The sequence below is a fragment of the Erpetoichthys calabaricus genome, assembly GCF_900747795.2.
Source record: "Erpetoichthys calabaricus chromosome 1 unlocalized genomic scaffold, fErpCal1.3 SUPER_1_unloc_24, whole genome shotgun sequence".
NCBI lineage: Eukaryota > Metazoa > Chordata > Cladistia > Polypteriformes > Polypteridae > Erpetoichthys > Erpetoichthys calabaricus.
This window is the reverse complement of record NW_026261590.1, coordinates 1623846-1646630: the sequence shown is the minus strand read 5'-3', so window position 1 is coordinate 1646630 and position 22785 is coordinate 1623846. Positions and strand designations below refer to the sequence as shown.

Below are 22785 nucleotides of genomic sequence, written 5' to 3'. Positions count from 1 at the left end.
GACCAGCTCTACACCCTTAGCAGTGTCCTGGAGGGTGCATGGGAGTTCGCCCAACCAGTCTACATGTGTTTTGTGGACTTGGAAAAGGCGTTCGACCGTGTTCCTTGGGGAATCCTGTGGGGGGTGCTCCGGGAGTATGGAGTACTGGACCCCCTGATAAGGGCGGTTCGGTCCCTGTACAACCGGTGTCAGAGCTTGGTCCGCATTGCCGGCAGTAAGTCGAACCCGTTTCCAGTGAGAGTTGGACTCCGCCAGGGCTGCCCTTTGTCACCGATTCTGTTCATATCTTTTATGGACAGAATTTCTAGGCGCAGCCAGGGCGTTGAGGGGGTCCGGTTTGGTGGACTCAGGATTGGGTCACTGCTTTTTGCAGATGATGTTGTCCTGTTTGCTTCATCAGGCCGTGATCTTCAGCTCTCTCTCTGGATCGGTTCGCAGCTGAGTGTGAAGCGGCTGGGATGGGAATCAGCACCTCCAAATCCGAGACCATGGTCCTTAGCCGGAAAAGGGTGGAGTGCCCTCTCAGGGTTGGGAGCGAGATCCTGCCTCAAGTGGAGGAGTTCAAGTATCTCGGGGTCTTGTTCACGAGTGAGGGAAGAATGGAGTGTGAGATCGACAGGCGGATCGGTGCGGCGTCCGCAGTGATGCGGGCTCTGCATCGGTCTGTCGTGGTGAAAAAGGAGCTGAGCCGCAAGGCAAAGCTCTCAATTTACCAGTCGATCTATGTTCCTACCCTCACCTATGGTCATGAGCTATGGGTAGCGACCGAAAGAACAAGATCGCGAATACAAGCGGCTGAAATGAGTTTCCTCCGCAGGGTGTCTGGGCTCTCCCTTAAAGATAGGGTGAGAAGCTCAGTCATCCGGGAGGGGCTCAGAGTAGAGCTGCTGCTCCTCCGCATCGAGAGGAGTCAGATGAGGTGGCTCGGGCATCTGATCAGGATGCCTCCTGGACGCCTCAATGGTGAGGTGTTCCGGGCACGTCCAACCGGGAGGAGGTCCCGGGGAAGACCCAGGACACGCTGGAGGGACTATGTCTCCCGGCTGTCCTAGGAACGCCTCGGGATCATCCTGGAAGAGCTAGAAGAAGTGGCCGGGGAGAGGTCAGTCTGGACATCTCTGCTCAAGCTGCTGCCCCCGCGACCACACCTCGGATAAGCGGAAGAGGATGGATGGATGGATGAATGTTTTGCATTTTGTGGAATGGGCATTATAGGTATGTCAGGAGTCCACATTAGCAAAACCTCTTGAGTTTGGAAAATTGTATTTGCAGCTAAAATTTCGTTGAATTTGCTCATGTGATCTGTTGATAAATAATCATTATTTACCAACTCATTCATTGCAAAATCTGACAGTGGTAAGATCACTCCTTCCATAACACTAAACACAAACACTAAGTAGACACTAACACTAAAAAACGGCAACACCGCCGGAAAGAACACTAAATGAGATAAAGTAAAAGTCTACTAAACTTCTTTATTATAACTGCTTTATTATAGCACGTGAGGGGACGCTGGTGCACGCTTGTTGTCGCCGCTCCTCCCTGTTAACAACACTTTTCGCAAAATTCACTTTAATTCTGCACTTTCTTACGCTTTTTTTATTTCGTTTATTGTACGTAGAGTTCGTGGATACAGCTGACTCGAATTGCATGGATTTGGCTTAATATTTACAGATTTTATGGACTCCACTTTACTGGGAACAGCAGAGTCTGTGGATCACGGGACGAGACCTACGAACATTTCTTTGTACCTGGCGATCTAGCACCTCGGGATGATCTGTCTCCGTGATTATATTCGCTATGCTGATCTGCTCCCGTTTCATCTTACAGTACTCTATGACTGTGAACTGATCTGATGTTCATACTAACCTGGCTTATGGCTCCGGTGCGATCACACCTGAAATTACCAAGTGTTACTGTTTATGGCTGTGTATTGGAACATCCAAATCCTGCTTCCTCCTCCTCCTGCTGCTTGCTATCGCCACTCACCTACGCTACCACACCCGCCTGTCCTACCGGCTGCGTTGTGCTGTGCTGCTTCTACACTGCTATCAGCTAAGTATCACTCACTATTTTAGCGCTTTGAGTACTGAGAAAAGCGCTATATAACTGTAATGAATTATTATTATTTATTATTAAACACTAAAGTACAAAAACGAAGTAGAAAGTAACACTAAACAGCAACACCGCCCAGAACACCGGCACACCGTGTCTAGTAAACACTAAGAAACACTAAAGGAAAAAAATACTATTCAGTAAGTACTGCGTCTACTAAACAGTAAATCAGTAAAGGAGAAAGGACTAACCACGTCAGCTGCGGAGCTCAGCTCAGAGCGAAATGAAGTTAATGAAATGAGGTGAATGGGAGGGGAGATGATCACGTGACTCCAACACCCGCCTTAACTCTCCGTCCCTCCACAAACACACAAACACAGCCACACGGATACCAACTCTCCTTTATATATATAGATTTTATTTTATGTTCATATATTTTATTTCTATTTATGTTTTATGTTAATTGTTTTGTTTTTTCTTTTATTCTATTATTGTAAAGCACTTTGGCCATAGCATTACTATGTTGTTTTAAATGTGCTATATAAATAAATTGACATTGACATTCCATGCTTTCAACCACACCTCCCAGATGCCACTGATTTCTGTGCAGTGTGTCTTCCTTGATAATGACTATGTCATTCATCTTGAGGTTACGCTTGGGAACGTGCCACTTCTTCCAGCGACTCCAGAACTGTTCAATTAGAAATTGGAGTCTGCGTAACCTTTTTGTTGCATGCACATCTTCCTTTACAAATTACCCAGGAGGTGGAAAAGCAGCCTTAGGCTTCATCAAGATCAGGTGGCTTGGGGTCAATGGTTCCAGTGTCTTGGGATCATTGATTCCATCTACAATTAATAGACAGCTGTTTACAATAGCCATTGCTTCATAGAACAATGTTCTAAGGGAGGCGTCATCAAGTCTTCCTGGACACTGAGCAAATGTTGCATTCAGAACACTTCAAACAGTACGAATTTGCATTTCCCAAACACCACCAGCATGGATGGCTGAGGGAGCATTGAAGATAAACTAACATTGTTTTTCAGTTAGGAAAACCATGAGTGCCTTGTTATTGCATTGTTTGAGTGCTTCTCTGAATTCATTCTTGGCACCTAGAAAGTTTGACCCCTGGTCATAATGGAGTTGGCGAACAGCTCCTCAAAGACTGATGAAACACCTCAGAGTATTGATAAATGCATCTGTTGACAGATCTTCAAGCATTTCAATGTGAATAGCTCGAGATGAGAAGCATGTGAAGATCAAGCCATATATTTTGTATTCCTTGTGGGGCCTCTTGATGAGGAAGTGTCCAAAGCAGTCCATTCCACTAAATGTGAATGGAGCTGAAACTTCCACACACTCTTTAGGGAGATCAGCCATTCTTTGCTCCTTTCCTGCTTGTCGAAGTTTACTGCATGAGACACAGCAGTGTATCAATTTGGCAACAGATTTGCTCCCACCTATGACCCAAAATCCATTGACTCTAAGTTCCATTAGAGTTTGACTTCGGCCTTGATGACAGATCTTATTGTGATAATAAAACAGAATCAACTTAGTGATATGACTCTCCTTTGGAAGAATGATAGGGTGTTTTAATTCCTGACTGAGAGAAGACTTCTTCTTCTTCTTCACCAACACAAAGAATTTCTCTAATCAAAGTGGGGTGAAGGAAAAACAGAGGACTCACAATTGAAAGAGTATTTTGGTTTTGGAGTTACTTCATTTCTTGGCAAAAGGCTTGCTGTTGATCAAGCTTTATGACAGTTTCTGCAGCTGCTTCACTGTGGTACAAGCTCAAAGTTATAATTTCATAACATAGCATTGAACTTTACCATACCTTCACAGTTATATCTCTCGACTTTGCCTTAAACATTTTGATTGTCAACTTTTACCTCACAAATTACAGTTCTTTATCCTAACTTTTAAATTGTTACACTGACCACCCACTCACTTACTTTAATTCTTTGTCCTCTACTTCCAACCAAAATGTCATCTTTGTCTTATTTCCACAGTCTTTCACCATCTAGATGACAGCTGAAGTTTGGTTGAAAGGACACTAAGTGCCACTCTGACAAGATATTCAGTCATCCTGACGTCTTCAAATGGAATTATACTGCCCTAAGACCCAACAGAAGTCTGGACAGGCGTACTTTAGGAGAGGAAGACTTGATGAAGAGGTCGCTGCTCTGTCGGGTGAGAACAAATCTGAGACATCACTCAGTAATTAAGAAAGGGTGTAACAAAACCTGAAAGTATGTTTATTAATATTTAGACATTTTAATAATCAACTAAAAAAGAGTCTAAAAATATATGGATGATTAAACAAATTTATAGAAGCCCTTATTTCTCTTTGTGTGTTAATTAAGTATCAGAGTCTTTGAAATTGCAAACACTTGCCTAGGTGGTGTCATGGTGGGTTTTCCATGTTGGTTTTCTCAAGTTGCTCCACTTAACTCTCAAATCTTTGTTTCAGTTATGGTGTTTGGTAACTCCTCAGTCAGTCAAGTATAGCAGAATGTCAATGTGTAGACAATCATATTGTGTGACACATGCCTGGTATTCAGGATTGGTAACTGCGTTATATGAAAATTGTAACTAAAAAAGAGAGTTTAGTAAATGGGAAGATGGATGGAGGATTAATAAAAGTGATGCACTTGCATTGGTGCCTCAAGGTTATATCTCAATTGTATGGGCTGTCATAAAAAAAGAAAGAAAGAAATGTAAAATTTGCATTATTAAAATCTGTAATGTGGTGTGGATGAACATAAAGTAGACTTACCTGTCATCCAGTGGGCTAACACAATGTAACACAATTTTCTGTCCTGCTCAGTCCAATTCAAGGTTTGAAGGGGACGGAGCTTATTGTGACAGATAGGGTCCACCACTGAGCCACAAACCTTTGATGCAACCAGCACAAATACAGTCATGGGTTCAAAACAAAGGGTTATATTATACCAATACCTCACAAAGATTTCTTGACAGGTTGCACAACGCACAGTTTTGAACAAATGCTGGTACTACTTCTGCTTCTTCTTTCCTTTTCTTTTTCTCTCCATCTACCACCATTCAGTGTTCAGTGTTGCCTTCCTTCTTCCTGACTCTGACTCTCCCGAAGGAGGCTGACAACTATTTTTATGTCAGAACCAGGTGTACTTCCAGTGCCAGAGAATAACCTGATGGAAGCATTTCAAGCAGAAGTCCCAAAAAGTTCCCGCAGCACCCATGGGACCTAGCAGGGTGGATTCACAGTACTACAACTCCCATCATGCCCTGCAGGGTTCCACATGGTTACTAAGGTCATAGGATACTCTAATCTAGCAGATGGGGGATAAAAAATATTCTAAATTAGGAGCCCACCCCTGATCCTTTATCTTGTCCTCTCATACAGGTAAGTGTCCCATCCTCATCCCAGATGGAATGCCAGATAATCCTGCCTGGCACTAACACTATCTTGGCAGAAGGCAGGATCAGCCCTGGATGATGTGGCTAGTAGTAACAGTGACAGCAAGAGGGGTGCTTGGCGTGATCATTCAGCCCCATCTTCTCAATCTGAGTGAAACACACTAATGACAGAGGTACAAGTCCAGTGCAGAGTGACAATGTGAGGACATTGAGACTGCTCAGTTTGCCACTATGACATCCCACAATTCAAAGCAGCACCCATAGTCTCCACAGAACATGGAGCTGTTTTGGTGACATCTGCTGGGCTCATAATAGGGATGGCAGTGTTTGTTCTTCATGATTCATTATTTCATTTTTTTTTTAATAAATATTTATAGTAAAGGTTACTGTTTTTATAGCTTCATGCTCCAATTTGGCTTTAATATGCCTTGGTCTTTGTGAAAGTAGGTGTTCTGCTTGAACAGGATGACCACGGGTTTGAGAGAGAATGGAATCAGAAGACAGCACGGACTTGTCAGATATCACACACGGGGTTCTAATTGCAAAGACAACACCACCTTTGTGCAAAATAAATCAACAAATAAATAATTTAAAAATTTTCTTCTGCTCTCACCTACTCCTTGCTTTCATGTTCTTTATACAGACTTTTGAATGCTGAATGAAAATCTTGCAGCAGAATTGCTCTATCACATCCAGTTTTTGAGAGATGAAGGTTTAAAATGAAAGAAAAAAAATTAGGGAAAAGAAAGTAATGCATTTTTTAAATGATTTAGACTTTAAAAATTATAAACTATTCATATAATTGTTTTAATTATGATTATGACTTAGAAAAAGTAGTCACTTGATAGTTTGTTCATCTTTGTATTCCTCTGTAAGTATCAGCTAACACTCTCATTGAGCCATGATGTCCTGGTGGAAGCTCTCCTCATCTTCTCGTGGTAAAAATCCAAATGCCAGGGTAGGAAATGGACTTAGACAAGAGAAGCTCTTTGACTTGCTTCTCATGGTTTTATGCTTTTGTATTCCAAAGAAAGATTAAAATGACTTTCAGTGTCAGACTGCAGAGGATCGACCCATCCTCACATATTTCTATAAAATCCAATTAAAGAATAACTTTTTTTCTTCTGCCCTATTGTCTATTTTGAAGCAATAAGAAAGAAAACATTGATTAAGAGCAAAAAATGTGTAACAAATAAACGACTATTGTTAAGAATGAGGAAGGCTTCCATTTTAAAATTCAAAATCTACTTTAAATAATATTCTGAACATGAATAATACTTCTGCCATAAAAAACAATCTATTTTTAAAAAATCTTTTTAATTCCAAAATGGAATTTTTTTACTAAATCCAATATCTCACATGAACAGTTTGAGGTTGATAAAATTCCAATTTCAGAAATAGATTCAGTACACTGACTTCTATAAAGCACACTGCTATTTTTATTTATTTATTTTGCATTTGAGGATTTTGGTGCAGATCAGTGTAATTTGTGTTCGTTTTGGGGCACAGAATTCACATGTAGTATAAGAAGCCATTGCACTGCAGTTTCTACTTGGAACTGGGCAGTGGTGGAAAGAATAGAAATATAATTACTGTGTTACTGTACTTAAGTACACTTTTTACATATCTTTACTTTACTTTACTAGGTTTAGCTGTGGATACCTTTGACTTTTACTCCACTACATCTTACAGCAAATATCTCAAGTTCTTCTCCACTACATTTCTACAGGGTGATGTGTTACATTTTACAATCACATAAACAGATTGTTTCGTTCTGAAAGACTTTCTACACCAGCGTTTCTCAACCTTTAAGTATTTGCGACCCGAGTTTTCATAACAGTTTAAATCGCACCCCCCTGACGTTTTTTTGAAAGGAGCCCATTAATACCAATTTGTTCTTTTTTAATTAATGATATATCATAGTTGCATATTTTATTATACCTACTTAACGTTTATCGACATTTATCTAACTCTATATTAATTTTTCTAGTATCACAATGTAGTTTAAGTTAACTTGTTTTGGTTTCAATAGATGTATTTTTCATATTTTTGATTCTTGTTTTCTTTTTTTCACATCTTCTTGCCCCCCTTTTTGTTACTTTGTGCCCCCTTAGGGAAGCCAGCCCCACAGTTTGAGAACCACTGTTCTACAGTTAATCATGGTAATCGATTTACGAGCATTAACAGTGACTCAGACATCCATGGAAGTGCTAAAATCACATTTGTGATGCCACCAGCCTCTTACATTTACTATAGATCAGTATTTCTTAAACATGTCTGTGATGGGTCTCCACATGATTGTGTGGTAGAAATTGACTAAGTCTGTCCAAAAGTCAATTCTGTATCAAGTGATAAGCCACCTAGTATCTATCATACAAAGTGCAGTATGTGAAACAATGCCATTGATGCATCATGAAGAGCTTTCGATTCTGTGGCAATGAAATATAATAAGGATTCCCATCTTCCATCTCACTACCAGTGAAACAATCAAACTGAAAAGACTGACAGCAAAGACACATATTAAAAAAGGGGAGAGGGGAGGAAATGACAGGTGGGCTTCTGAGGTGAAGGGACCGCGGCGCAGGTTTAAAATGTCGACATGAAAGTAGCACGTGTGCCATGAAGATGTAAATGAAGTTTCAATGGTCATGGAAAACTGTCTGGTCCCAGATTACATGTTCCTCTTTAAAGCATAAATTGTATCTCAAACTGCACCTGAGTTTTAAAGAAGTCTTTGTATTAAGTTTAGCTTGCCTCACTGAGAAAGAATACCTTCTTGTCACAAACACTATTTTAAAGTAGTTCAATAAATATCAATCTACTGGTAATGTGAAAGACATGTTTGTTAGACCACTGAGAACTGCAAGGACACCAGAAAATATCAAAAGAGTGAGATAAACTGTAGACAGTCAGCACAATGTTAGTCAGTCAAGTTTAACATTTCAGACTGATTGTTCAATGAATTATTCCGTAAGGTTTACATCATTGCTAGTATAAAATACAGTTAATTGAACTGTTAAATGGAAACTGGAGTAATTCAAACTATTTGCAAACTCATTTAGAAAAATGTATTGTCTGCGGTGGAACTCATTTGAAAAACATCATTTTTTTAATGTTATTTATGACAAGGTGATTAATCTGCATTGATTAATTTATTCTTGAGCTACTTCTTAACTGGTGTCATGAGCCAAATACAAAGTTAAGTGACCTTTCATGCTGCACATTCAAAAATCATAAAATCCTCACATCACACCCCAAGAAAATCTTTCCCTCTCAGGTTTACTAAAGCTCAAACTAAGCATTTCCATGGGCAGTGATACCCCTCAGAAATCTATTCCTGTTTTGAATGATAAGAATGATTCAAGCACCATGTGGTCTCTGTGTAGAGTTGGCATGTTCTCCCCGTGTCCATGTGAGAATCTGCCTGGTGCTCCAGTTTCCTCCCTCAGTTCAAAGACATACAGGTTTGGTGGATTGGCTGTGCTGAACTGACCCGTGTGTGTGTGTGTGTGTGTGTGTGTGTGTGTGTGTGTGTGTGTGTGTGTGTGTGTTCACAGTGGGATGGGATGATATTCCTGCTTTGCACCTTATGCTTTCCGGGATAGGCTCCAACTACCCGATGAGATTGTTGAATAAATAAATTTGGAAGATGGATGAAGAGAAGATTGGTTTTTAACAATATTTTAGTCTCTCACTTTCCTTTTTTAGTAATATTCACATGAAAAAATATATCTGAAAGGAAATAAAAACAGTCACTTTTTATTTTTATCACCATCATTATTTGTCTCTTTATGACTTCATTGTCACTAAGATAATAATCCTCTTGAGGGGTCCCACTACACTACCAATTTTCTAATTTGGGTTCTGTTTTGTCTTGGTAGAGTCATATATATTGCTCTACTTTCCCCTATTGTATTATTAATATGTAGCCTTAGAATGCTTAATCTCACAGACTTACCACTGTTTATAAGGTATTATTGTATATAACTTATCCCCACCTTCCCTTCTATATCTATAACCTCAGGCAATCAGATGTAGTAAAAAGACAAGCAGAAGTTAAGTTACACATAAAATAATGTATTTCTGATAATATTCATAAATAATAACAAAATGCAAAGTATATTTGAATATTGGCAACCATACAACCTGATTAAATGGTGATATGTAGTTCAGGTGGCACACAGACTTGTAGTTACTTAAATGTCTCTAGTTAAGACATCATTGGTGCTCAGCTTTCAGCCACATGTCTGTTCAAAATGGCTGCTGAGCTGTGCTCTTCATTGTATTGTCTTCATCATCGCAAGAGAGAGATACTTCTTCATCATATGTTGGTTGGTAAGAGAAAGATACTTCTTCATTTATAGATGTTCTGTCCAACCCCGAGAGCCAATAGGACATCATGGTACTTAAAGGCCTCTGAGACAAGCCAATTCCAAACAGCCATACCTCAGACCAATGGGTGAAATAGAACATCTTAACACCTGCCACCCCTCAAACCATATGTTAAAGTACACCTTAGCCTACTTGCGGGGGTAGAAATGACTTTAGCAAAGAAACACTTGGCAAACTGGTTTAAGACACATCCCCCAAATCCTGTCGTAAAATTCAAACAGCCCCATTCCTAAGGGTGTAAACACTAAATTACATTGCTTTTCCTAAATTACAAATAAAGACATACAAAATATTTATCAAGTTATATGTAAAATCTCACATCACAACAGGTCCTCAAATTAATAGTTTAAGAAGACCTGCATTAAGAAGACCTTGTAGTGCAAGGGAAAGTGGCGCCTGTTTGATTCAGGATTCACTTTATTTGGAGTTTATTTGTTTATTTTGTTTATTTGTACTTTGACTTAAGTAAAACGTTTGAGTACTTCCTCCACCACTGGAACTGGACAGAAGGAGGTTTTACAACAACAGCAAGGATGCAGAGATGATTGGGAATCTTGTTGTGTTTCAGCTCCTGTATGTCTTCACATCTGTGGAGCACATTGGAGTTCACTTCACTTATGGTTGCTGGACTGTCTGTCGATGCACTTTATAGATAGATAGATAGATAGATAGATAGATAGATAGATAGATAGATAGATAGATAGATAGATAGATAGATAGATAGATAGATAGATAGATAGATAGATAGATAGATAGATAGATAGATAGATAGATAGATAGATAGATAGACATGAAAGGCACTATAGATAGATAGATAGATAGATAGATAGATAGATAGATAGATAGATAGATAGATAGATAGATAGATAGATAGATAGATAGATAGATAGATAGATACTTTATTAATCCCAATGGGAAATTCACATATAACATTAGTTGAAGTGAATGTAATTTGTTTTTCACACTACTTAGCAAAGATCTGCTCCACAAGATGGAGTTTCAGTGTTAGCTTGGTGTGTTATATTTCAGCAAGGGTTTATTCTCTGGCTTACAGTCATGTGAAAAAGTATATACACCCCATTGATGGTGTTTACTTTTTCAACATTTTAAACAGGGAAACAGAAGATCTTCATGCAAACAGTGCTAACAGATGAAGGTGATAGCATTGAATAAAAGCACAAGTAAAATCTACCTTTTCAAGTGTTTATTCAACAAAATCTCAACAGATGCAATGGCCGGCTGGGGGAAAAGTAAGTCCACTCTTGGCTTCAGAAGCTGGCATTTTCCCCTTTAACAGAAATTATTTCATGTTGGTGCTTTGCATAACTGCCCACCAGTCATTGTCATCAACTCTTCCATGCAAAATTCCTTCAGTTGCAAGATCTTTGTGGGTTTTCTTGCATGTAGAGTCCACTTCTAATCTTCCATAACATTTCAATGGGATTCAGATTAGGGCTTTGAATAAGTTAGTCCATAAACCTCCTTTCCCTCTTTTTGAGAAATTATTGTGAGGATTTGCTAGTGTGTGTCAGACCATTGTCATGTTGAAGGGTCCATTTCTAGCTCAACTTCAACATTTAGACTGATAGCCTCACATTCTCCCCAAGTACACTTTTATGTGATGCAGAATTCATTGTTGACTCAAAGACTGAAAGCTGCACAGGCCCTGAGGGAACAAAACAACATGAAATACAAACATTTCCACCACCATGCTTCACAGCTGGCATGAGGTTCTTCTCCTGAAATACTGTGTTTGGTTTGCACCAAACATGCCTACTGTTCCTGTGACCAAACAACTCTATCTTTGATTAATCTGTTTAGAGCACATTGTCCCAGATGATATGGTCTTCGTCTAGATGTTCATTCAGGTCACATTTCTGCAATCTCCTTCTGATGATAGATGCATAGATTTTGACACCAAATCTTGTAAGATTTACCTGCAGATACTGAAATTGCATTTTGGGGTTCTTGGAGACTTCTTTTAGACTCAAACAGTCAGCTCATGGGTTGAATTTGCTGGTCCAGCAAGTTCCAAACAAATTATCAGTTGTCCAAAATCTATGCCACTTGTAGATGATTTTCCTTACTTCAGAATGATTAATTTCAAATAATTTACTGATCTTTTGAAATCCCTTGCTAGATTCATAGGCAACCACAACTTTCTTCCTTAGGGCCTCAGACAGCTATTTTAATCTTAGCATGATGACCCCACACACATCAATTGCAAAGAAAACATCAAACCCGTCAGGTCCCCCTGCATACTCCCTAAGGCAGTGTTTCCCAAACTCAGTCCTGGGGGACACCTGTGGCTGCTGGTTTTCGTTCCAACCGGATTCCTAATCAGTGACAACATCTGATAACACTGAGCTCATTTAATTAGCTGTTTTTTTTTTTATTATTATTATTTGACATTCTGAAAAGCATATCAGCATGATTTTTACATTTATAAGACATTTAGAAATATTTCTGCTTTTGCTATAGATTTAAATGCTTAACTCTCTTTTGTTTATTTCATTATACTTTGCCCTTTCTCTGTGCAGTTTTTCCCCCTTCGTTGTATCTTAACAATGACAATTTAAAACGAGCGGATCAGACACCGAGGCAAACAACACTAAATAATCAAAGGCTTCAACTACTTTAGAGTCAGGCCCACTAATCAGTAAATAATGGATTAATTAAACAATTAGAAGACCTAGAAAAATAGAATGAAAATCAAGATGAAATACTGTTAAAAAGAAAAAAAAATACATTATTCCTATATAACTGCTTGGTACATTTTAATATATATATATATATTTTTTAGCAAACTTAGTTTTCTAATTTCTATATGGTTCCCTAAACAAAGAACTTGGGAAATATCAGTTCACTTAATTAACCCAGGAGTTCAATTAAAAACAGAAGCTGGTTGGAACAAAAACCTGCAGCCACAGGGGGTCCCCAGGACCGAGTTTGGGAAACACTGACCTAAGGAGTTCTTACCATTGGCACCTCATCTGGAGAACCTGATTCTAATTTGGTGGATTTGAAGTGGTGACAAATGTAGGGGTGTACTTACTTTTACCACATGACAAACCTTTATTTGTGTTCAATTAAACAATAAGAACAAATACACCATGTTGATCTGATGTGTCACTTGCTTAAGCTCTTAGTAGTGAGAAAAGTACTCTATAAATGTAAAGAATTAATAGTATTATTAAATAGATCACCTTTACGTGTAGGCACTGTTGGCATTAAGATATAATGTTTGTCTATTCAGTTATGTTGAAAAAGTTAACAATTTCCATTTGGTGTACTCATTTTTTGACATGACTGTATGTGTATTTTCTCTTTATTGTTGTTGTTTTATTTTTAATATTCTTATGTAATTTCTGTAATTTTAATTTTTTAATATATACATTTTGTGTCTTTACATATATACAGTATATACACAGTATATGTTTCATTTTTTCGTATTCTGTGGGTAGAATTCCAACAGATGGGGCCACCAAGACGTCACACCTTCAAATTGTGGTGCATGAGATGGCTTACCTCAGGTAGTTAGTGAATGTTGTTTGGAGTTTAGTTCTTACTACTTTTTTTTGTTTTTAATTTTACTGATTTTATTGTAATCATTCCATACAAATAGATCAATTTTTATAAAAAATAGGATTGAAAACAAATCAACCCCTATACCTTAGTTCTTACTACTTTTTAATAAGTTTCTGCTTTCTTTTTATATTTTGGATTTTTGCTTCTTTTCTTGGACTCTGATTCTTGACTAGTGTTTTTGGGATTTGTCCACCTCAGATTACCCTTTAGGCAAATCCATTTTTGCTCTTTTAAGCATTTTCCTTGGTTTTTAAATGTTGTTAAATAAACCTTATAACAGTTTATGTTTGGATTGTCTTTAAAGGCCAGAGTTATGTGCTCTTCTCTCATTTGTGTGACACTTTTGAGACACCAGAGACTCTCTTGTCATTTCTAAACTTTTAAATCCAGTTCCCCATTGTAAGCCATAGTAGGCTGAAGCCCACATGTAGTAGTTGAGGACTGACTGCCTTATGAGGTTCTTGTAGTGGGGGTCTGGCCTGCTTTGTGGCTCATTCTGGAGACTTCATACCCATTTTACTGTGGCAGTAGTGCCTTCTTTCAACAGGACTCTGTGAGAATTTTCCTCATTCTTCTCCTATTTATGTGAGTTTCTCTCCAGGGACTTTAACAGTTATGAACCAGAATTTTGGCAACACAAGACCGTAGTAATTACTGTTTTGATTATTTTTGGCCATTTATATTTTTATTGATCTGACAGTAAAGTCACAGAAGTGCCATCTTGAACTGTTGTTTACCATTGCTGTTTTGTGTTGGTTGCTGATGGCCATATTATGGGTTGTAAATGTGATATTAATCCTGGTCATGTACTTGGGGTTTGTTATACTTGATATCATCTTGCAGCCTTTTTTTTTGATGTTAGAATGCTTGTATCCTCCTTGACAAAATTATTTCATTCCCTTTCCCAAACATTCTTGGACACCAGAAAGCTTCACCCATATGCTTTTTGTCATGTGAATTGACTTCCACTTTCATTTTATGGAAGGCCCCACCCAAAAAAAATTAAAATTGAGTAAAAGAACCATAAGACAAATATTGGAACCCTATAGAAGAAACCTTGGCTAAAACATGGAATTATGGTGGACAGTAAACAAGTACCATGAAATTCTTTCTTTGCTGTCCACACCAAATGACAAAGCCAACATATAAAGATAAACATAAATAATATGGAGCTTCCTAGTCATTTATTTCGTTGATTGACATGAACAAAAAAAAAAAATATAAAAAGGAATCTGAACACAACCAAGGAAAAGGACCCTGGCTGAAACTTAACATAGTCCTCACCATAAGGAATGGCTTTCAGACACTCCACCATACTCCCACTTGACCAAGTAATATGTTTTCAGTGTAGAAGTGTATACAGGTCTTTACACATTTGCACTAAATCATTTTAAAAAACACATTATAATGCTTAACAGCTCAAAGTGAAGCCTAGTAGTTGTATGTATGTAACTGAAGGAAAGGCCCACGTGGTGGTACAGTGTTCAGCGCTGCTCCTTCACAGCTCCAGCAGACCGCCATTTAACTCTGCCTGTTACTGTCTCTTTGGATTTCACACATTCTCCACACAGATTATTCCACAAACATTTAAATTCAGGACAAAATCATAACAGAAGGTATATACAAGAAGGCCCAGTGCAGGTGGAAATCCTAAAAATGATGGACCACATTGAATAGCAACTTAAAAAAGGACAGAAGTGAAGTACCTGATACTTTTTAAAGTTCTTCATTGTCTGATATTTAGTGACACACTTTATTGTGCCTCTTTGATAACTACTACCCTGCATTAACATCAGTAGTTGAAAACTGAACAATCGATACCCCAAATATCTTTAAAAATCAAGGAAAAAATGGCTTGCTCCTTTACATGCAGAATCTATGTATAAATTTAAATGTTTAAAATGAATGTTTGAAAATCATCAATAGCACAAACCTAATCAAATCTAATTTGAAGAGAAACACAATGACTCATAAAATAGCATGCAGTGTAATTAATGGTGTGACATTTAAAACATCTCAAGCAACAAACACAACACAAAAACAAATATAAATCATACACGACTCAGGTGAAAACTGTGGTGATAAAGTTCAATTGTTTCTCCAAACTCATCTGTTAAAGCTCTTGTCTTCTTTCCCTTGGTAAGTCAGTTCCAAAGGTTTTCTTCCTCAGCCTCCTCCTCATCATCTTCCACTTAATCATGGAGAATGTGTGTGCCAGGCTGTACCTCTGTATTCTGCAGCACAGACCACCCATAATAACATCACAACAGTGTGAAAAATCAAAGACCCCCAATGATTTGTGCAGCCTTTGAAAGCACACTTCTTAAATCCAAGAGCCTGTGCATGTCCTTTAGAGGGTGTTGTTGTACCTCCCATTAGCTATGGTTTGGAGTCAGCACATATGACACACAGAGAGGATACCCACTGTCACTTAAAAGCTTCCCACCAGATACCACATTGAGTTTATGTTAAGAGATTATTCAACATAACTAAAAACAGATGTGTCAGCAAAGTAAGAGCAGTTGTCATCTTGATTTAAGGTTCACACGTATATGTAATGTGTCTCGCCCTACATTGGACTGAAACCAGTCACAGTGTTGAGATGTAAGTGACCTAACCAATGGGACAAACAGCATAAGCCACAAACTTTGCAGCTAATGTGCCTGTCAAAGGTTCCAAATTAAGATTTCCAACAGTACTGTCCTGACCAGGATGTTGTAACAAAGGCGCTATATAGGTTCCTGACCCGACACAGATGGACACAGCGGCACATGTAAAATCAATAAATTGATTTTATTTTTTCTTCAGCTGGAGGGCACGTTGTCCCCGTGTCCCCCAGCCACAACGCAGTCCCAGGTGCACAAATAAAACACCATCACACAACAAAGCACACTCTTCTTCTTCCTCCACTCCTTCCAGGCAACCTCATCCTCCTCCACCTGACTCCGACTCCTGAGTGGTGGTCACTGGCTCCTTTTATCAGGCACCTGGAAAAGCTCCAGGTGCTTGATTGGTGACACCTAGCTGGGCATAGACATGCCACAACGTCAGTTTATTTTCTTTATCTTAATAAGTGGCCTTTGACTTTTGTAAACAAAATGGCAGACAAGATCCAAATAAAGAAGCCCTTTGTGAATAATGACTAAGTCAGATAGGTCCTTAATTTACAAACAAGTTTATATCCTATGTTGGTTAAAAAGAATGTGGAGAAAACATCATTACTTACTGAACGGTAATAAGATGAAGTTAACTAAGTACTTAGTTTTATGATGCTTTTGCAAACTTTCCCCTACTTTTTAACAGATTTTATGTCTCTGTGAGTGAGGAGGAACTTTGTACAGTTTGTTCAGACTTGAGGGAGGCCCACCGATGATTGAACACTCCATCTAATCTCCACTCCTTCTAACCAACACTAGGCAGGTGGACTCAGAGGGCCTGGAAGAATGACAGACTGATTAGATGTAGAAGATTACAAAGACAAAGACATGGCACTAGTAAAATAAATGACAAATGGCTTTCTGACTTAGGTTTTAATTTAAAAGCATTTTCCCAGAAAGCTTTTGAGGCCAAGTAAGGTACAACACATGTCCAAAGAATAAATATTGGGGTGTCAGCCAAGACACTCCATCTATTAAAGGTGTTAATATCAAAAGAACACACAACATCTAGCAGACTGCAGTGGCTTCTTGTAAAGCCTCTGCTGAGCATTCAGTCTGTGGTAGAGCTCCGTCCTCTGCTGTTCTTCATCCAAATTAGATGACACCTTCCTGGAGCCCCTCCGATTTATAGTCCTCTATCCCAGTTGTCAGCAGAGTCAGTTTCCCTCATTGGGCGTCTTCTTGAAGTGGTGGGTAGAGAAAGAGATGACATTGTTAACTACATTGCCCCCTTCAAATGACCCCGGAAGGTGACCCTGTGACACACATGCATACCACCTTATTTTTGAAATCTTATACAAGTCTCTGAATTTATGACTTATACTTCTTACTTTTAACAGTTTAGAATCCCACTTTGAAGGCACTCTGTACAATCAGCATAATGATCTTATTTCAGAACTACATAGTAGCACAGTGGATTGTCTTGTAGCGCTATCTTTATCTGCTCCATCACCAAGGTTCACTTGATATAATCTGGTCAGATAAATAGAAGGATATGAGACACACTCCAGCAGCAGAAGTCACTGTGGAGTGAGGTTTGTGTTTTATGCACTTGTAGTAGTCAGCCATGTCTGAGTGATCTGTCACTCTCATTCTCCAGATTTCCTTCATCTCTCCTTTACCATCTCTTCCTATCTCCCTCTAGGTTTGACACAGACGTTTTCTGAAGTTATTAAAACATTCAATCACGAGGACCTCCTTAAGGTTACCGAGTACTACAAGCCCTACCTGGCCTATGTGATTGAATACGACATTACAAGTGTCCTTCGGAACGTGGTCACCAAGAACATCCTCACCAACAATGAGGCCAAGGTAGGAGAGGAGAATTAGACATTAAGAAGAGAGCAGAGAGAGAGAGAGAGTTGAGGGGAATTGTGTGCCAGTCCTGGAGGAAATGAGCTGATCTGAACCCTCAAGACAGAACATGGTGTTAGTGAGAGCACATCATGTCAGACTTAATGATCACCTCCCCGTTCTTCATCTCTAAGTCATGTGTCTTTTTTCAGAAATTCAAAACCAAAGAAGACCATGAGGGGACACAAGGTGTGGAGTCCTTCATCAGTTACATGATGAAGAAAGACAGAGTGGTTCTGGTCAGCCTGTGGGAGGCACTAGCTGAAGAACTTGCAAGATTTCCATCACCTAACCTGCCAAGAATCCTGAAGGAGGTGACAGAGGGAGGTGAGTTAACTCTTTGAGGGCTGAATATTTTTTCCACAAAACAGTTTCTAAAAAGCAATGGTTTCACACAGAAATCAACATAAAACGTCTGTTGCTGCATGTTGTGACTGCCAGTTTGCCAAGAATATGCATCAGGCTTGCTGCCAGGCTGTCTTTGCATGGCTGAGTCAAAGTCACAGTGCATTGCAATCTGGTTTCTACCTGTTATCATTAAGTGGCAGTCTTCCGTGGCGAACATTGTCAATGCAATGATTAGCGGGGGACCAATCAGCTGAAGCTGGAACCTCACATTCGTTTTCAATCACTCCGAGTCCAGTTCAGAGATAACAGGCAAAATGTCTTCCACGGAGTGTTTTGCTTTACGCATTCACTTAATCTCTCGCCAAAGGTCAGTGCCATTTTTGCCATTGTTTGCGCCTTGCTACTCACACGAACGCAGGAAATCTCATTCGGACCAGTGAATCTAACTTTCCTTCTAGCAACGAGCATCCAACTAAAACAGAGCGGTTGGTTTTGTCAAAGCTTACAGTCGATTACCATCGTCAACTCCTCCTTTTGACAAAAGTCGACATCAGCCCTGAAAGAGTTAATGGAGTCACAAGGAAACCCTGAATGTCCAGACAAACTGTGAACAAAAACAGAAGAATGAACACACCACAATACAAAAACAATACACTTGCAGTTTCTCCATGTGTGGGCCTCTCTACACCAAGGTGACCGGTCCTTTCACTAACACTGGGATGCCTGTTTTACATTGAGAACTCCAGATCTTTCTCCAGCTTCTCTTCATTTTTTTCAGGTCCAAAACAGGCGTAAGAAGCCACCCAGTAGCTATTTGTGAAGTGATGTGTTCCAGCTGTTTAGAAGTGCCTATCACATTTCACTCTTTAGTTATTTTCTGCCCCATTACTTCAATGTTCTTTCAGACTCTTGGTCTACAGTGTCCCCTAATGCCTACAGACTGTGTTATACTTTTGTCACAAACTCCATTGTCCTCCATGTTCCTGACTTTACCTCAGATATGCTTCTTTGTTTTCTTTTTCATATATTCCAGTACAGCTTTTTTTCCCTTTTTCTTTCCTTCTTCTGGAATGTCCATTTCCCACTATCATCCATTTCAGGATCACACCTATGCCACCCTGCCTGTCCCTAGTTAGGACACACTCCTTCATAGCTCCGCACATGATTTTTCTGTTGAGTCAGACCATGAGACTTCCTCTGAGGACTGGCTGGACATAATGATGTCCCATGTGATAATAGTGACTTGAATGACTGCTAAGCTGCTGTAAAGTGCTTTATTGTCCAACCTTGTTGAATTAGTTCTTCCTTGCAAAGTCAATGGTAACAATGTCACCTGAAATGTCAATGTTGTGACTTTATTTGTGTTTGTTGATTTTCTAGGACTTTTCCACCTTAATAAGCACATTATTGATGTGCTGCCCCCTTCCTGCTTCAATGTTTGGCCACAGAGAGGGGCATGTTGGTGCGAATCTGTCACATTTAGATACAAAATAAACCCAGAATTACATTTTATAAAATGTCTATAGTCTTTGTTTTTGAGTAAGTGACAATTCATAATGTGTATCTCTTCCTTTACAGGACTGGACCTCTTGAAAGACATTCAGTCAGATGTTCACATTCCCACTTATATTAAAGGTAACCCACTGGTCTCCTGTCTCTGTTCAGCAATTTGTCCATTTTTCTGATCTTCAGTTTTCCTCACTTGTTCTGTTTGTGACTTTCAGGCCTCCATGAGATACACAGAGCTGGTGTATCTGAATCCACAAGAACTTTAGAGGATCAGGCTTCTCCTGCAGATCCCCACACCAGAGTTGTGGGCTTTGAGACTCGATACACAGAGCTGATGGTCATCAAACAGTATAAAAGAACCTACAGCGAGAGGCTCCATGAACTGGAGAAGACGGGGAGAACTCATGCAGAGCTGGTGGAGGAGAAGACAAAAGTGAAATGTGAGCGAATCTGGACAGAGCAGCTTTTTAGAAGAAGTGCAGGAAGTGAGACACACCCTCACATTGTGGTGGTCAGTGGGGTGGCTGGAATTGGTAAGACCACCATGGTCCAGAAGATAATGTTTGACTGGGCCAGAGGCACTCAGTACCAGAGGTTTGCATTTGTGTTCCTGTTTAAATTCAGGGAGCTCAACCTTCTAGACACAGAGACAGAGCCACAGATGCCTCTGACCAGGCTGATTGTAAGGCACTATAAATATCTCAATAACCCAAAACTGAGAGAAATCCTGCAGAAACCCAAATCTCTCCTCTTTATATTTGATGGACTGGATGAGTACAAACACAAACTAGACTTTACACAGGAGAGACTCTGCTCAAACCCAGAGGAGGACTATTTTCCTGTACGCATCCTGTTCACCAGCCTGGTCAGAAGGACATTAATGGATGGCTGTACAGTTTTGATCACAAGTAGACCAACAGCCCTAGAAGCCCTGAACATGGCGAGAGTTGATCGATTTGCAGAGATCCTGGGGTTCTTCCCTGAACAAAGGCTGATGTACTTTAAGAAGTTCTTTGGCGATGCTGATCAGGGCTTTGAGGCTTTTCAGTATGTGGAGGAGAACGCCATCCTGTACACCATGTGCTTCAACCCCTCATACTGCTGGATTATCTGCTCTGTGCTGATGAGCCATTTCATGACACCTGAAGAAGAGCGAGGAGCTGCCCCCAGAACTGTCACTGAGCTCTTTGTGATGTTCTTTCACAACATTCTCACCAATCACAAACGAGAAGCTGAAAATCTGCAGGATTTTCTGGTCAAACTGGGAAAGATGGCTTATCATGGGGTGGTCAACAGAACTCTTGTGTTTTATGAAAATCAAGAGATGTCCACATTTGGTTTACAGCCAGTCCTGTCCTCTCCTTTCCTCTCAGGGTTCCTCAAAGAAATTCTTCAGAGAGAAAGCACTCTGGAGCACACAACGTACACATTCTTTCACCTCACCATACAGGAGTTCATGGCCGCATGCTGCTTCTACCTCGATCCATCAGGGGGTGTTGAGGAGATGCTTGTGAAGCTGGAGTCATGTAAAGATGGCCGGTTTGAGATTCTCACTCGATTCCTGGTGGGACTGGCCAAACCTTCTGTGTTTAAAACACTGGGAGGAGTCATGGGGGAGTTTAAGAGGAAAACAGCAAAGCGAATACTCGAGTGGGTGAAGCAAAAAGCTGAACAGGCACTATGGGGAGGAGATAAAACTGAAGCTCTGCGAGTGTGTCAGTGGCTCTATGAGACTCAGAATAAAAAAATAATCAGAGATGCCATTGGGAAGGATTTAAAGATGGATTTTAGTGAGACGACTTTATCTCCTCTGGTTTGTGCTGTGCTGGGTTCCATCATTAGCTGCTGTGGAGAGGTTGAGGAGCTCAACTTGTTTAAGACACAGCTTACGCCAGAGTGCATCAGGAGACTGGCACTGGGACTCATCTGCTGCAGACAAGTCAAGTGAGTATTAAAATCGTCATGAGTTTGTTTCTAAACTCAATGGAGCTTATTTCAAGTCCTTAGATCCACTGTGTCTTGAACTTGTTAGCTCTTCTAAGCCCCACCCTACAGGAAGTGATGTTACTGTTGTTATGTGTCATGTGGGTGTGTTACTTTGCTTTCCCCTTATCACAGCAGCACAGTAAGACTCCTCTCAGTTGGAGCCAAGTGTCTGGTGGAGTTGTAGTCCTCTAATAACTGCTCGTCTGTTTAATTATTTTTAAATATCAGCACAGTGGTCAGTTATTAGGTCACCTAACTCAGGATCAGGATGTGACCTGGAGGCTTGTGCTGAGTTAGATGGCACTCTGTATGATCTGCTTGAACTAAGAAAAAATTTAATTAAGTATGAAATTGATCTGCTGAGTGGTCAGCACTGCTACTAGCCATAATATGATGAGAAGACCAGCATAGCAAGAAAATGGACAAAGGGCAGTGTCATGGTGGACACATAAGTGAATACTATGAAAACAAGACAATAAAAGAATAATGATGGTTAAGCATGGTTAATAAAACTAATGTTTAAATCAGCCAATTAATCAGACTACTTAAGCAGTCATTAAAACAACACATCATGATAAACATTTAGAACCATTGCAGTCACTGATACCTTCTTTTACAAAAACAAAATTCACAAAACACCTCCTAAAGAAGCCATTAAAAATAATAAACAGTCAAGTGTGACACCATGCCTGATACCATAAGTTGGGTCACAGAGCTGCCTACAATTACAGCTGGACATGTCACCGGTGCTCCACATGATGACTGGTCCTTCTTCATAGACAGAGTGGCCTCCTTTATCTGTGATGACTTTTGTCCCTCAATTTTCAGATTGTCTGGTTTAGTGACCTCTGTGAGTCTCACCTTAGTCTTACTAATACTTGTAGTTATTGATTATTTTTGGCTTTCCATCTGTCACCTTCTGTGATATTCCATTCTTAAAGGAGTTCAGACCTTCACAAGGAGACTCCAGTAACAACAATAAGAAGGATAAAGAGC

The 22785-nt window shown here is 39.7% G+C and overlaps 1 protein-coding gene across 20 annotated transcripts in view; it reads left to right on the top strand.

Moving 5' to 3' along the window:
* The first annotated feature begins 4071 nt into the window (after nt 1-4071).
* LOC114644491 (NACHT, LRR and PYD domains-containing protein 3-like) overlaps nt 4072-22785 on the top strand; it is a 201985-nt gene continuing 183271 nt past the window's right edge. For 16 of the 20 annotated variants that reach the window (XM_051921785.1, XM_051921779.1, XM_051921776.1 and 13 more), the window contains exons 1-5: nt 4072-4246; nt 17738-17904; nt 18099-18273; nt 19873-19929; nt 20019-21747. In XM_051921785.1, the coding sequence (XP_051777745.1) occupies nt 4156-4246; nt 17738-17904; nt 18099-18273; nt 19873-19929; nt 20019-21747 (2219 nt within the window). In that variant the 5' untranslated portion in view covers nt 4072-4155. Of the gene's footprint in view, nt 4306-17737; nt 17905-18098; nt 18274-19872; nt 19930-20018; nt 21748-22785 lie in introns of all 20 variants that reach the window. The other 4 variants (XM_051921781.1, XM_051921772.1, XM_051921780.1 and 1 more) reach the window with 4 other exon arrangements.